The sequence below is a fragment of the Pipistrellus kuhlii genome, unplaced genomic scaffold (assembly GCF_014108245.1).
Source record: "Pipistrellus kuhlii isolate mPipKuh1 unplaced genomic scaffold, mPipKuh1.p scaffold_m20_p_3, whole genome shotgun sequence".
Taxonomy (NCBI): domain Eukaryota; kingdom Metazoa; phylum Chordata; class Mammalia; order Chiroptera; family Vespertilionidae; genus Pipistrellus; species Pipistrellus kuhlii.
The window spans coordinates 100,117,288-100,133,500 of NW_023425529.1; the positions used below are offsets into that span (position 1 = coordinate 100,117,288).

The 16,213-nt window shown below is 38.4% G+C and overlaps 1 protein-coding gene across 6 annotated transcripts in view; it reads right to left on the bottom strand.

Annotated features, from left to right (window-relative positions):
* Positions 1-16,213, bottom strand: part of NBEA (neurobeachin) — a 798,235-nt gene that overhangs the window by 10,835 nt on the left and 771,187 nt on the right. For all 6 annotated transcript variants that reach the window (XM_036455167.2, XM_036455161.2, XM_036455163.2 and 3 more), the window contains 2 exons: positions 15,564-15,719; positions 13,164-13,334 (listed from right to left, as the gene is read on the bottom strand). In XM_036455167.2, the coding sequence (XP_036311060.1) occupies positions 13,164-13,334; positions 15,564-15,719 (327 nt within the window). The remainder of the gene's footprint in view (positions 1-13,163; positions 13,335-15,563; positions 15,720-16,213) is intronic.

A 16,213-nucleotide genomic window follows, 5' to 3' on the forward strand; every position in this document is an offset into this window, starting at 1 on the left:
CTAGCAACCCAAGCAGAGGCCTTGGTATCTGGGATATATTTATCTTCTACAATTGAAACTTTGTAGCCTTGAGTGGAGGCCTAGGCCAGCAAGGGCAGGCGGAAAGCTTGGCTTCTTTCATTGCTGGGGAAACCTAAGCCTCCCTCATGCTCTCTATGGTGATAGCCATCTTGGTTGGGCTTATATGCCCACTCTGATTGGCTGGTGGGTGTGGCTTGTGGGTGTAGCAGAGGTATGGTCAATTTGCATATTACTCTTTTATTAGATAGGATGCCTTTGTGCATATATATATAAACTTCATTATTCACTTTAAGTTGTCAGTATCATTGCCCATCACTTTTTTCCTTAAAAAGGCATGTTGTAACTTGGTCTTATAACTACAACTCTTCCAGAATTCTTGGTATTTCTCAAGCTACAATCTATGTACCTTGAGATCTGTAAATATTTTATGGAGGTAGAAAAGTTCTACAAAAAGTTTCAAATTTGAGATTTGTATTTTAATAATTCTCTAAAAATTTTTTTTAACCAGTTATAAGGATAAAACTTCTGTCAAAATTTAGTCAATGACAATTTAAAGTTGAAATTAAATTAAGTCATTGTTTCTCCAAATAGGGCTCACGGGCAAGAACACATTTCTCTGAGTCATTGTTAATGACAATTTTGTACACTTTAAAGGGGTCAGTGTATTAGTCAAGTTTGAGAAACATTACTGTAGACTTATTTTTTCCTCCAAGTTCATCTTTTCAAGTTGGCATTTATCTGATTTCCCTTTGTTTTTAATGTATTTTTTACTAGAGGTCTGGTGCATGAAATTCATGCATAGGAGGGGGGTCCATCAGCCTGGCCTGGGTCTTCTCGCAATCCGGAACCCCTCAGGGGATGTTGGGCCTAAACTGGCAGTCAGATATCCCTCTTGCAATTTGGGATGCTACACGCACAGTGACCATACTTTCTATACAGGAGAAAGGCTTCATGCTGTTGTATGAGCAGCTACATTTTTTGCTCTGATTATAAAAAGTAGTATATAACATTATCCTTCTGAAGCAGTAGTACCATTTTCCCCATCTTACAGTGGAAAACTGAAGCAGAGAGAAGTTAAATAACTGGCTTTATCACACAGTTATAAATGTCAGAATCAGGGCCAATCACAAATTGTACAAGCCAGATTCCATGCATGTCATCGCTACTGCATCCTGTTTTTTTCAGTGTTAGAATAGCCTTGCCAGTTTTAATTTTTAAATCTAAGAGACTGTTCCCAATATATAGGTGGAGTCCCTATACCTGGCCAGTGCTCAGGGCCATCTGTGGGGCACCCGGTGGGCCAGATGTACCCACTTTGACTGGCAGCCTGGTGCTGCCTGCTGGCCGGTCCTGCCTCCCAATTGCTGCCACCAGTCAGAGGCAACTCCTGCATTGAGTATCTGCCCCCCAGTGGTCAAGTGTATGTCATACAACCAGTCATTCTGCCATTCGGTCAATTTGCATATTAGAGTTTTATTATATAGGACTAGAGGCCCAGTGCATGAAATTCATGCCGGAGGAGGGGTCCCTTAACTCTGCCTGTACCCTCAGCAATTCAGGACCCCTACACCTTTTTCTTATCTAGCTAACCTCTTCATATTTTAAAAAATTAACTGAAATATCACCTATTCTAGGAAATCCTCTTTGAACAAATGTCTTTACAATCTGTATTAGTATTTTCATAGTATACCATTCCTTTTCTTTAACAGCTACTTAGAGTGGATGCAATGTGGTTTTCATTTCTGCATATGAATTTTTTCTTCTTGCTCTTGTAATAGCAAAACTTATCTAATTTACATTTGCTCTTCAAGGGCTTATATTTTGTTCAGTTTCTAGTTGGCTCTCTGCTTTTTTTAAGCTATAAATTTGGGTTGTGATAGTAAGCCTCACTTGTAATCAAGCCTGTAGTTCTCTCTATCTGACTATTTCTATTATACCTGTCACTTTAGCATATCAGAAATTGTGTTCATTTATAGAAAATAATAATAAATGTGACCTGATCATTTGATCTTCTAGTCATATTTTATAGCAAGATGTATTATTATAATAATTTAACTATTACAAAACTGATACCTACAGGAATAAATCACATTGAGCAATAAAGAATGACTCAAATATCAAAGCATAGTACACTTAAGGCCTTCCTTGTCCTGTGCCTCAGATATCATAGCATAGTACACAGTTCACACAGAATTCAGCTTTTTTTAAAATAGGAAGCGATGCCATACTCATGAAGCAGCTATTTCCACACATATTTTTTAAATTTAATTCATAGCACATACTCTTTATACTAATTATTAGAAAACCATCCTGCCGAAACCGGTTTGGCTCAGTGGATAGAGTGTCAGCCTGCGGACTGAAGGGTCCCAGGTTTGATTCCGGTCAAGGGCATGTACCTTGGTTGCGGGCACATCCCCAGTAGGGGGTGTGCAAGAGGCAGCTGATCGATGATTCTCTCTCATCGATGTTTCTAACTCTCTACCCCTCTCTCTTCCACTCTGTAAAAAAATCAATAAAATATATTTTAAAAAAATCATCCTAGCAATTGTCTCCATTCCCCTCTTTATTGTTGCCTTACATTCTGATGTTATTACTGCACTTTTATCATCCACTCACTCTAATAAGATAGTGAATTTTTAAGGGCTGAGATCATGACTTGAGCTTGTGTTTCTTTGTCATGGTGCCTAGATAAATACTCAAATGCCATCCAGTCCAAATGACAGTGATGAGATAAGCCCACCATTGCTGGAGACCTCTGACTTTTATTTAAGAGCCTCACTTGTTCTGTGTCTTTACAGAGGGGTCAGTAAGGGCTGAGGGAAACCTAGACAGAATTCCCCTCCTAAAAGACTTTGCTAAGCTGGCAACTGGACCCGCCAGGCATTTGTCCAATTAAAACCCAGACACACAGCAGTAACAAAGGCACTGGTCTCCTACTGCTAATGCAGGAATATCAAACCCCAGCCTGCAGGAACTCACCCTGGCAGTCAGGACCAGGCTGCTGGGTAGACCTGGGCTGGTGTTCCTAACTCAGGAGAGGGAGACTTCCCATGGCTGCAGGCTAGAGGCCCAAGACTCCACACCACATGTTCAAACAGGTCCCTAGCACAGGTTGATCAGTGGAGTGGCTTCTTTGCCTGGGATTGCAGGGCTGCTTGGCCAGGCTCAGCCTGGCCTTTTTGCCCCATGATCATGGGATGGCTTGGACCCGGGCTCTTCACCTGCAATTGCTGGGCGGCTTGGACCCAGGAAGCCGCCTGATGCTGCTGCTTGGGTCCCCGTCTCAGCTTGGATCTGCCTGCTCAGGTCCCTGACTGTAGCTTGGATCCCATCAGCTGCATTGGGCCTCTGCCTGCAAACTTGTGTATGCAAATTTACCTGCCATATTTGCTGGGTTAATTTGCATATCACTCCTGTTTGGTTGTGGGCATAGCGAAGGTATGGTCAATTAGCATTTTTCTCTTTTATTATTATAGATTGATTTCAGAGAAGAAGGGAGAGGAAGAGAGATAAAGGAAATCAATGATGACAGAGAATCATTGATTGGCTGCCTTCTATGCACCTCTTATTGGGGACCTAGCCCACAACTGGGTATATGCCCTGACTAGGAATCAAGCCATGCCCTCCTGGTTCATAGGCTGCTGCTCAACCACTGAACCACACAGACTCTGCTCCCTTTGTTTTTAGAATTAAATACTTTTTATAAATTAATTACATATTAAATATTTATAACATATATAAGATTAAGAGAAAATAAATTCTCTTGTACTTACCACCTAGTTTAAGAAGTATGTAACATTATAGGCCCGATCCCCATGGTCCTAACCAAGGGACCCCACCATTGCACAAATCTGTGCACCAGGCTTCTAGTATGCATACAGGACCTTTTGTTAATCTCTTCCCGCCCTCCCTGCTTCCCTCTGAGATGCATCAGTCTATTCCATGTTTTCATGCCTATGCGTTGACTGTCTGCTCCCCTGGTGGTCAGTTCACGTCATAGCTACTGGTCAAACAGCTGAATGGCCATGAATGATCACTTAAGCTTTTAGATATATAGATTACCAGTAACCTTAGTGCCTCCTTTCTTATATCTTAGACTTAGAGAATATTATGCCTTCTAAAAAAGAACTCTGTGCTATTCTTTTCTCTTCATTCTGGCTGTTGAGTTCATGAACTTGCTTTCATAGTACTTGAGTTCCTGGAGTGCTGGCCTGGTTTCCTCTGTGAACTCATATTCTGGGTTGGATGGACTCCCATCATCTGCCCATTTTGTCTCGGAGAATTGTACCTGCCTCCCAGCAAGCATCAAATACTCTTCCCTTCTGGTCTGTCAATATCTCCTCCTTCACACCCACCCATCTTCTGTCTCCCTAGAAATTGCTCACACTTTTATGTGAGTTTTCTCATCTGCATCAGCTTCAATTTTACTTCTGAGGCAACTCATACTTGGATGGAGTATATGTGTGTATGTGTGTGTGATGGGGAATAGTTTGGCAGGCCAAATCAATTGGTGATCTTTTCTAAATTTATGTATAGTGCTATAATATGTTGAAATATTGGTAGAATATCATTTGTAATTGTCAGCAGTCTGAATTTGTATGAAACACAGTTATATAATTTATAAAATTATGTTTCAAAGACGTCCTGAATTTCCTGGTAAAATAAGGATTATTAAGATTTTATGTGAAATACTATCTTTAATTTTCCTAAATGAATAATTTTATCAGAGAGACTGGTGAATTTAAAAACCTTGAAATTATATGTTTAATAAAATTTATATACAGTAAGAGTTTCTCAAACTTTTTCCTTATATGCTATAGAAAGAATAAAAAACAATCTAGTTCTATTGCAGGGAATTGAAAATGTATAAAATATTTAAAATATATTTTATGATGTAATATTTCTTTCTGTTAAGAAATACATTTTCAAAAGCTAGCATCTGATTTATAAAGTTTAAAATATTTTATTTATCATTACAATACCCCAGATCCTTTGAATAAACTGCAGAACTTAGCTATTAGGGGTATGATTCTTTAAGACCTCTGAAAGCATTGTTTCCCTCTTTAAACCAGATAAAAGTAAATAAAAAGTAAATAAAACATTATTCAGAGACTTTGGAGTTGGAAAACTTGCAGCAGGGAGAAAGCATATTTCTTATTTTTCATTTCATTGCCAGGGACAGATGTTATGCACTTCAACAATCATTCAAAATCTTGGGAATATTCTGTCACTGTCACATCACAATTGATGGATGTAGCTGAGGGTTAAAGTGCAGGGGGAGGTGCAGGTGAGACCTCCTCTCTAAGGACCACAGCGCCATCACACTCAGTGTCCAGTCATTTTTTTAACAGAAGCATTCTCTGTGTGAGGGAATTACTATGAATGATAAAGAACAAACACATTCAATTTTGAGATTCCTTATGGAATTTTATATTTAGAAACTCTAAATATAAAAGGCTTATCATAAACAGATTCCATATCATTTTTTTTTTTTTTTTTTTTTTTAATATATTTTATTGATTTTTCACAGAGAGGAAGAGAGAGGGATAGAGAGTTAGAAATATCGATGAGAGAGAATCACCGACAAGCTGCCTCTTGCACACCCCCTACGGGGGATGTGCCTGCAGCCAAAGTACATGCCCTTGACCGGAATTGAACCCGGGACCTTTCAGTCCGCAGGCTGACGCTCTATCCACTGAGCCAAACCGGTGCCAGCAGATTCCATATCATTTTTATCAAACATCATTTTAGTATTTTTAAAACAGATGATGAAAAAAGTACAAAGGCATTGGATGTTGCCATTCACATAGAAGTGACAAGAAGAGCTTTTTCAGTGAGGTAGTCTATAGCTTTTGAGAAATGATCAAAGTAAAGATTACTCATGGTTCTTATTTTCAACATAATTTGTGGAACTACTAATACGCTTTGGTCCTTCTAAATCAGAACTAAGCAAAAACAGCAGTTTCCAAGGTCTCTGATCCTCAGTACAGTTGTGCTGGAGTCAGAAGTCAAACCTCCTGATGCTATCCGACATTTGGATTTTATCTATGACTGTTGTTAAGTCATTGCAGAAGGCATTTTTCATTCATGCTTATACCTACATAAAATATTATAGATTTTTTACTTAAATCCCAGAATAAGAGATTTAATCAATGGGTGCTATCATTCTATCACTACTCTGATTTAAAGATTTATATAAAAAATTATGTTAGATATTTGCTGGGATAGCTCAGAAAAACTGTGTCAGTGTGAAGTCTTTTATCAAGACACTGTGTTCTCAGCCACAGGTAGGACTGCAGCTGAGTCTGTCTCAAGTATCCAAAATGCCTGGGTCACAAGGTTACCCACATTAAAAACATTCAATAGGAAGGAAAACATCCCATGATGTGGTTTCATTTTATTATATATTCATAGAGTACTCAATGAAAAATAGAAGAGCGATAGAATCCTATTTATTCATTCTTCCTCAGAGATGAATGACATTGAGCACATTTTCCTCTGAGCAGTACAGTTGCAGGGCAAACCTTTTATCTTTTAGTCTTGAACCTAGATCTAGGGCACAGTACATTACTCTCTTACCATAACCTTCCCAAAATAATCAATATTGTAACCCACCTACCTTTCCCAAGGAAGTATGTTTCTGCCTAATGCCCAGAGAGCCTCCTCCAACCCGGTCTGCGCTCTGAAGCTCTCTGCTTATGAGAACAGATTAGTCACTTTCCTGTCTTTTTACCTTGCTTCTGATGCAGGCCAAAGGCTATTGCAGCCTTAGTTCCATGAAGGTAAAGGAAAGGCCTCCAGAGACCCAGTGCCAAGCAGCTAGCCCCTTCCTAGTCACAAAACCTACAAAGTCTCCTAATGTCAGGCTAAGTATTGGAGGGCTGAGAGGACTAATAGACCAGGTCCTGTGCTAGAGATGTTATACTACAGATACCACGTGGCCTTCAGAAAGTCTTATGAGGTAAAACATTTTACACATATAACTATCCTTTAATACTTAGTGAGAAGATAGTTTAATATATACTAAACCTTAGCTAAGATTCCATTTTCTGAGAAATGAGTCAAATTAATCATCTAATATGTATGCATACATTTGAAATACCTGGGCTATTCTTTACTCATGCTTTCATCTCTTATGATGCCAATGGTTAGTGGTGGTTGTAGAAATGGGGACCAGGATAGTCATTTGAAAAGAAGTCTGGATGAAAACAAAGACAGGGATGTTATCTGGCCAATGTTTTGTGACAGGTTATGGCTGGCAGAAGGATCAGAGTCCAGAGCTGAAGCATGCACAATGGGAGCCTGGGAAGGGATGTGTGCACAGCTGGAGTCTCCTCTTCAATGGGGTTCTCATTGCATAGTGTGCCTGCTGCTCACACATTGCTAAAATACTTGTTTTTAAAAGTGAAATAGAAAAATCACAATACCAATGTCTTATACATATTATTAGAATATTTGTAGGTTTGAGTTGAAAAGATGAACAGTAAATTCTCTTTAAAGTTTCCTATTGCTACGATTTTCAAAATTTTCTATACATGTATTAACTAGTCTCTATAAAGCACCTCATATCTGGTATAAACATTAAAGCCACACATTTTAAAATCAAGATTTTATTTTGAGCTGAGGTCCCAATGTGTTTTAAAAGTCTGCTAAAGAGACTATCTTGTGACTATCTTGTTGGAAGATACAACACATAATGAGAACTGTCAAGTCCCAAGATCAATGAAATTTGAGGCTCTAGGGATTCTAGGAATAGCATTGATCTTTTTAAAGAACACCAGGCAGATATAGGCTGTAATATATTGCAAAGAGGGGCTCAGGAGGATTAGCGGCCAAGTCCAAGATAACTTTCCTGACAAAAAATTCAATCAGCTTTCGGCACAAATTGCTTGTTCTGCTCTTCTTTCTCTCATACAGTAGACTGCTACCAATTAAAGTGCAAAAATTAATTTTTATCACTTCCAAATTCAGAATTTTTGTGGAAGTCTGTTTCAGATTAAAGTACCTGTTCCTTCACATGTCTATAATCCTGTTATCGAGTCAGGACCTATTTAAATATCTAAGAACATTTTGATGTTCACAGTCACAAGTTTGAAATGATTATAAGTATAAAATTCTAGATAATAAATACAAATTGTCTTCTCAGGAGTTTGACTGACCAGGAGTTCGACCACTTGCTATGATGTGTTCTGACCACCAGAGGTGGCATGGAACAAAGGAAGGCAGTGGCAGCTGGAAGGTCCCAATCAGCCTTGATCACTGGCCAAACCAGGGACCCTACCCATGCATAAATTTTGTGTACCAGGGCTCCAGAATATTAATAAAACAACTATGATTAAACTGTAACCTATGTTAGGTATCTTTTTCTTTATTCTTTTATGGTTTAAAACTCTTTGTAATAATCTGTTTTAAAATTTTCAGCGTCTTGGTCATAAATTCATTGAAACTATAAGATAATTAGAAAAAAACCTTTTTTTTCTGAGTTGTTTAGTCACAACAATATTTCTGACACAATAAAACCATAAACTCTTACCATATCTAAAAAATCCATAAACATTACTTATTTTTCTCTGTGGCACTAAGAGAGCTATCCATAGAAAAATAATGATAATGCAAAAGAAGCATAAATATACAATAGTGGGCAAAAGTAGGTTAAATTACCAGCCATCACCATCTAAAAGATAAATCATAAATAGGAATATAAAATAATGATAATACGATAATAAGACCAATAATACAAATGAAATGTTCAAATGATTAATAAATAACAGTACAAGAATAAACTGTTTCACATACTCACAACTGTAAACCTACTTTTTCTCATCCCTGTATTAAAGTAACTTGAGCAGTGTGCAAAGTAAGGTGAGTAAATGCATCTTTTGATGTGGTGCTGTATAAATACGATTCAGCCTCTGACATATAAAGCAATTCATTTTTTATACCAAAGCTAATCTCTGAATCCTAACAGCCACTGGAATATTATGTTTCATGCTAGAATCACAAGTCTTGGTTAATATATACAACCCTCCAAACCTAAGGACACTGTATCATACACTTAAATATGAATTTATACATAACTAGCTTTTTGGTCTTGAGGAGAAATGCATTATGAAATAGGAAACACATCGCCTGATTCTATGACCTGTGAATTGGTAGCTAGAACAGATGAAACTAGAAGAGGAAAAAAAAATCTTTTTTTCAGACTGTGAGTTTTCTGATAGCAAGGGCTACATCTATGCCAACACCCATGACTGATCCCTGATGTGTCAGTCAATTCAGTGTGTGCTGTCACTGCCTTTACAAAAAGTGCAAAAAGTGAACTGCCAATGTATATAGTCTCTCTAGTCACTAATATTTATGCCCCTAGCGAGGGCATAAATTTGTCAAGTTAATCAAATACTTAGTATGATTAATTATTATTTTTTCCTATTGTGATTATATATATGGCAAAAAGCTGAAGGCAGTTTTTACATAACCATCAATTTGTACCCAAGAGGTAAGACTAAGCATTTTGTAGATGTTCAAAATATTAATGATATTAAATATCATCTGATAGTAATTCCTTATTCATATAACACATATGTAATGTATAAATACATCCAAACAAGAAAAGCAGTTTTGTGATCAGTGTAATATAGATTACTGTAAACGGCAGAAGCTTAGAGATTTTGACTCCAAAGCATCCTCTGTTGATAAGACCTGGACAGCATTATGCCAAATAAAATGAGCCAGTCAAAGACAAGTACCATATGATTTCACTCATATGTGGAATCTAATGAACAAAATCAATAAGCAAGCAAAACAGAATCAGACTCATACATAGATAGCAGGCTGACAGCTGTTGGGAGTTGGGGCTGGGTGTGGCAGGTGGAGCAATCAAGCAAAAAAGAAAAAACTTGTAAGACAGGGACAACATTGTGGTGATTGCTGTAGGAATGGGCCTCGAGGGAGGCAGAGGAGGGTGTATAGGGAGGATAAAAGGTGATGCATGGAGACTTGATTTCAGGTGGTGAGCACACAATGCAGTGTACAGATGATGTTTTATGGAATTGTGCACTTGGAGCCTATATAATTTTGTTAACCAGTGTCATCCCAATACGTTTTGAAAAAAATAGTACCAACACACAGTAGACATTCAATACATGCTTGTTGTCTGACTAACAGTTTAGGTGCTCAGCCTGTGTATTATGGAAGAGCATTACATGTATTAAAGATAACATGAAATAAATCCATATTACATATGTCCACATTAAATGTCCAATAAAGTCTTGACCAGGTGGGTTTTATGATAGTAGTTTAGGTTCATAATGATGACAATATCTATTAATAAAAATAAATTCTTATATGTGGAAGTAATACTGAAAAATATAGACTGATAATATTCTACTGTAACTTTCTTTTTATTATTTATTTATTTATTTATTTATTTTTCTTTATTGATTAAGGTATTACATATGTGTCCTTATCCCCCCATGGCACCCCATCCCCCTACTCCTGCTCTCACTGCTCTGTTGTCTGTCCATTGGCTAGGCTTATATGCATGCATACAAATCCTTTGGTTGTTCTCTCCCCCTTACCCCCCTCCCCTGCCTTCCCTCTGAAGTTTGATGGTCTGATCGATACTTCTGCTGCTGTAATTTCTTAAGGGCAATCTCAAATAAAATGCTGCATTTTAACAAATACAATATTCACAATTTTGTTTTTAAGGATTAATATAAACATTTTCATTTATATAGCTCCTGTTGTAAGGAACTTTAAACACTCCAAATATTACTACATCTAACTTTTCTTGCTAACTGATAGATCAAAGCTATAATCAATTGTTAACCACCTTTTGGGTTAAAATAACATTAGAGAATAAAGTAACTAACAGATAATTACTATAATTTAACATTTTTCTTCAAAATTCTTTACACCATAGCAGTACATTATGTAAAATATCTTATCACTACCAGATGGTAGCTTTAAGGAGTTAAATACTTTTTTGAAATATAATTTTAATCATTTCTGAGCTTCATTTTGAAGATGTTAATTGATTGGATTTAAAGCAGTGCTCTGTTTAAAAAACATTTAATAATAAATCTAATTTTTGTCAATATAAATAGACAATACTAAACAGACTTGCTGCTTAATTCAACTTTTCTAATGAATGTTACACTACCTGTTATACAGAGACATTGGAAATATGTGAAAATGCATTTAGATTAAAAAATGTGATAATATTCTATACTTGAGAATAATAAAGCTATCACTGGCAGATCAAATGTCACACACACATTAATTTGTTACTATGTGGAGTATGATGCTTCTTATAAGGTAGAATTGGTAGCTAATTATTTGGCCAGTTGGAAATCAAGCAATGTTGAATTTTTTTCCTTAAACCAGTATTATATCTTAGTTCACAACTTAAAACAGAGGCTGGCCGAAACCGGTTTAGCTCAATGGATAGAGCATTGGCCTGCGGACTGAAAGGTCCCGGTTTTGATTCCAATCAGGGGCATGTACCTTGGTTGTGGGCACATCCCCGGTGGGGAGTGTGCAAGAGGCAGCTGATTGATGATTCTCTCATCGATGTTTCTAACTCCCTATCCCTCTCACTTCCTCTCTGTAAAGAAATCAATAAAATATATTTTAAAAAAAATAAAACAGAGGCTGAAATGTATAATACACACACTATCTTTTATCTACACCAACAGACATTACTTCACAATACACTTTGTTTCTTCATCTATTGCTCTTCAACAGTAGCTATAGGCAAGAATAAAACCCCACAAAATATTTGGTCATCTATTCTATCTATCTATCTATCTATCTATCTATCTATCATCTATCTATTTTTTTTTTCTGTACTATGATAGCGTCTTTGCTCCTATCAATTGAAAGCCATTTCCTATTTTTGCAGTATTCCTGTCAAAACACATAAGAGTTGGGGGTGAGTGGGACTTGAAGAGTAAATGTAAAATTCAGTTTCATCCCCAGCTATCTCACAGGTTGGAATGGACCAGAGAAGGCAGCCTCCAGCCATGCAGTTGCAATAAACCATCTTGCACATTTCTCATCTATTCTTATAATATTTCAGTGGTAGATGCCAATACTCTTAAGAAATTTTTATCTCTCTTAGTCATCAATATTCCCATAAGTCATGTTTTGGTTTATTTGGAGTACTCTTTAAGCTTGGACCAATGTATGAATTATAATTATAATAACCTTGGTTTAGGTACTTGTGATTACCAATGCTTTATAGAAACCATTCTCTATTTTACTATAAACATGTGAACTTGAACTACTGAAAGCTTAGTAATTAAAAACAGTAATTATATCTAGGTATCCTCTTCTCTGGTTCTCAGTCACTTAACACCATTTATTGAAAATCTATTATGTGTGCTACTATGCCAGGAATCAGAGGCTTCAAATGGAAAGGGGGAGACTCATGACACACTTCAGTACGTCCTCAAAACAACAATTCCAAGGAACAATAACTGATTTCCCATGAACAAAGGTTCCATGAAAAAACATCTTTGGAAAACTGTAGATTAAACAACTGTTAACAGATTTATTTGTGTAGGATTTTTATAGCTTCATAGCAAATAAGAGTATATCTGGTATTTTCTAAAATTATTTTACTCTAGATTCCCATTTTTCCCCCCTATAGAAAATCTTAAAGAGCACTATTGAATAAAAACACTTAGGAATCATCCCAAGCAAAGAAACCCCCTTATTAATTTTTTGCCTTCTCAATGACTATTCTGAAGTGGGTTCTCAATCATGTTAAATGAATACAAGGAGATAGTTACTATACTACATGGCAGAAAGTAGTAAATGTCCTCACTGAGGTACAAATAAAACTTTATGGACATTCAGAGGAGGGAGAGAATATATTCACCTGGGAGAAACTGCATGAGGTTTAATGAATCAGTTGACACTATACGACATTTCTGAAGGACAGGGGCATTTGGAGATAAAGGAAGGGCAGCTAAGCAGAATGCCAATGTGAAGGGACTTGGGAGCATCTCCAGGCTAAAAGTCATTATACCTTCTCTTTTTTACACATTGAATAAAGCTACATGCCAATAGAAATTTTTGCCAACCAACTTTCATGAATGAATTTATAGTTTGATAGGACAGCTTTAGACAATACTTACTGCTATTAGGGTTGTCTCCAATGATATGGTGTCGCCCACTCCAGTACCAGAGAAGCAGGGTCGCATCTCGAGACCCTGACACAATATAGCAGTCCCCACCTATGTAGGACTCAGACCTGGCCAAACAGGTGACTACATCCCAATGGCCAAATACAATCTGAGTTAATTTCCCTGAAACACAGAAACAGCAGATTTAATTCTTTTGCTATTTTTCTATAAATGGCAAGAGCTTTATTTTACTACTAGAGGCCTGGTGCATAAAATTTGTGCACAGGGAAGAGGAGAGGTATCCCTCAGCCCAGTCTTCACCCTCTACAATCTGGGACCTCTCAAGGGATGTCTGACTGCCCGTTAGGCCTCACAATCCAGGACTGCTGGCTCCCAAATGCTCGCCTGCCTCCCTGCCTGATTGCCCCTAACCGCTTCTACCTGCCAGCCTGATCACGCTTAACTGCTCCCCTGCCAGACCAATTGCCCCTAACTGCCCTCCCCTGCAAGCCTGGTCACCCCTAACTGACTTTCCTTGCTGGCCTGGTTGCTCCCAACTGACCTCCCCTACAGGCCTAGTAACCCCTAACTGTCCTACCCTGTAAGCCTGATCACCTCCAACTGCTCTTCCCTGCTGAACTGGTCACACCTAACTGTCCTCCCTTGCCAGTCTGGTCACTCCTAACTGTCCTGCCCTGCTGACCTGGTTGCCCCAACTGCTCTCCCTTGCTGTCCTGGTCACCCCTAACTTCCTTCCCTTGACAGTCTGGTCACTCCTAACTATCCTCTCCTGTTGGCCTATTCCCCCCTAATTGCCCTTCCCTGCAGGTCTGGCCACTCTCAACTTCCATCCCCTGCTGGCCCAGTCACCCCTAACTGCCCTCCCCTACTGACCCAGTTGCCCCTAACTATCCTTCCCTGCAGGCCTTGTCCCTCCCAACTGCACTCCCCAGCTGGCCATCTTGTGCTGGACATCTTGTATCTATATGGGGGCATCCATCTCTGGCCACATGGGGGCAGCCATCTTGTGTGTTGTAGTAATGGTCAATTTGCATATTAACTATTTATTATATAGGATTATATAGGACCAGAGGCCCAGTGCATGAAATTCATACAAGGGAGTGTGTGTTTCCATCAGCCCAGCCTGAACCCTCTTCAAGCTGGGACTCTGGTGGGATTGGGCCTCAATGGACAGTCAGACATCCCGTTCACAATCCAGGACTGCTGGCTCCCAACTGCTCACCTGCCTACCTGCCTAAATGCCTCTAACTGCTTTTGCCTGCCAGCCTGATCACTCCCTAACCACTCCCTGTCAGCCTGATAGACACCTAACTGCTCACCTGTCAGCCCAATTGCCCCTAACTCTCTTCCCCTGCTGGCCTGGTCACTCCTAACTTCCCTCCCTTGCCAGCCTGGTCTCCCCCAATTGCCCTCCCTTGCTAGCTTAGTCACCCTTAACTGCTCTCCCTTATGAGCCTGGTCACTCTCAACTGCCCTCCCTTGCAGGCCTGGTCCCCCCAACTCCCCTCCCCTACAGGCCTTGTCCTTCTCAACACCCCCCCGCCCCCCCGCAAGCCTTGTATCCCCCAACTACTCTCCCCTGCTGGCCTGGTCACCCCTAACTGCCCTCCCCTGCTGGCCTTGTCTGTCCCAACTGCCCCCCTACAGGCCTGGTACCCCACAACTAACCTCCCCTGCATGACTGGTCCCCCCCAACTGCTGGCCTGGTTGCCCCTCACTGCTCTCCCCTCTAGTCTGGTTGTCCCCAACTGCCCTCCCCTGCAATCCTGGTCCCTCCCAACTATCCTCCCCTGCTGGCTTGATCATCCATTATTGCCCTCCCCTGCTGGCCATCTTGTGGTGGCCATCTTGTGTCCACATGGGGGCATCCATCTTTGACCACATGGGCATCCATCTTTGACCACATGGGGGTGGCCATCCTGTATGTTGTAGTGATGGTCAATTTGCATATTATCTCTTTATTATATAAGATATTTTTGAAAAGTGACCCTATAGACATACAAATTTGTAAAATAATTAAATTATAGTGATAGATTTGCTTTCTTGAATTGCTTCTGAAAAATAATACAAGACTATCACTTGGGATTTTTAGAAAAGGACTTATAAGATAACACAATGATGATTTTTGTTTGGGCCAGACCAAAAAGAGATTTAAGGTATTTTACTAGATTTGATTTGGAAGGGGACAACAGTCCCCTTTGTAAAATCAGGGATCATGCTAAAGTTCAGAATGGATAGCATGATAAATAGTTATTAACTTATAATGTAAAAATTTAATTTGGATCTTGGCACTCAAGATAAAAATGCTTGTATTATTATGATTTCATTTTACGATTTAAATATAAGAATAGGCATTTTAAAGAGAATAATGTATTTCAAATCAAAGGGTACCTGTTTCTGTAGAATAAACTCTGAAACTCTTATCCCAGAATCCACAGATGAGAATATAGCGATTATCCGCTGTGACCACAAAACAATGTGCATTGATTTGTATACTCTGGTCAACAAGGTCTGTGATCTGCCGTTTGTTCACACCAGAGTTATTAGCTAAATGTAAATAGAAAAAAAAATATTTCATACAAGTTTCATCAAGCATTTATAGATGTAATACTTTTATTCTTCATTTGTGTAAAAAGGTTTTAATAAGAGTTTATAGGTTAATATTTTATATTTACCCATGAGGAATAGAAACATTTTTAGTAGCAGTGATTATTTATAAAGCACATTACATATTTAAAAATTGTCATAAATGTAAATTCTTCCTCCACCAATAAATACAATATAAGGAATTCAAGATAATGACTTTAAAATAAAATAATAACAATATCTAAATGCACTTAATTTCATATATGTTTACTATACACAAGTTCATTAGTGTCCACATGTTCAACATTAATGAGGAATAATACTGTCTGAGATATACTATATAAGGAAAAAATATCTTAATATTTTCAACAATCTGTCATTTTCTGATAGGATTTACAATTCATATAAAAAGAGGATAGAGATTTGAACAAGGGGTGTTGCTATATGGGCAGTTT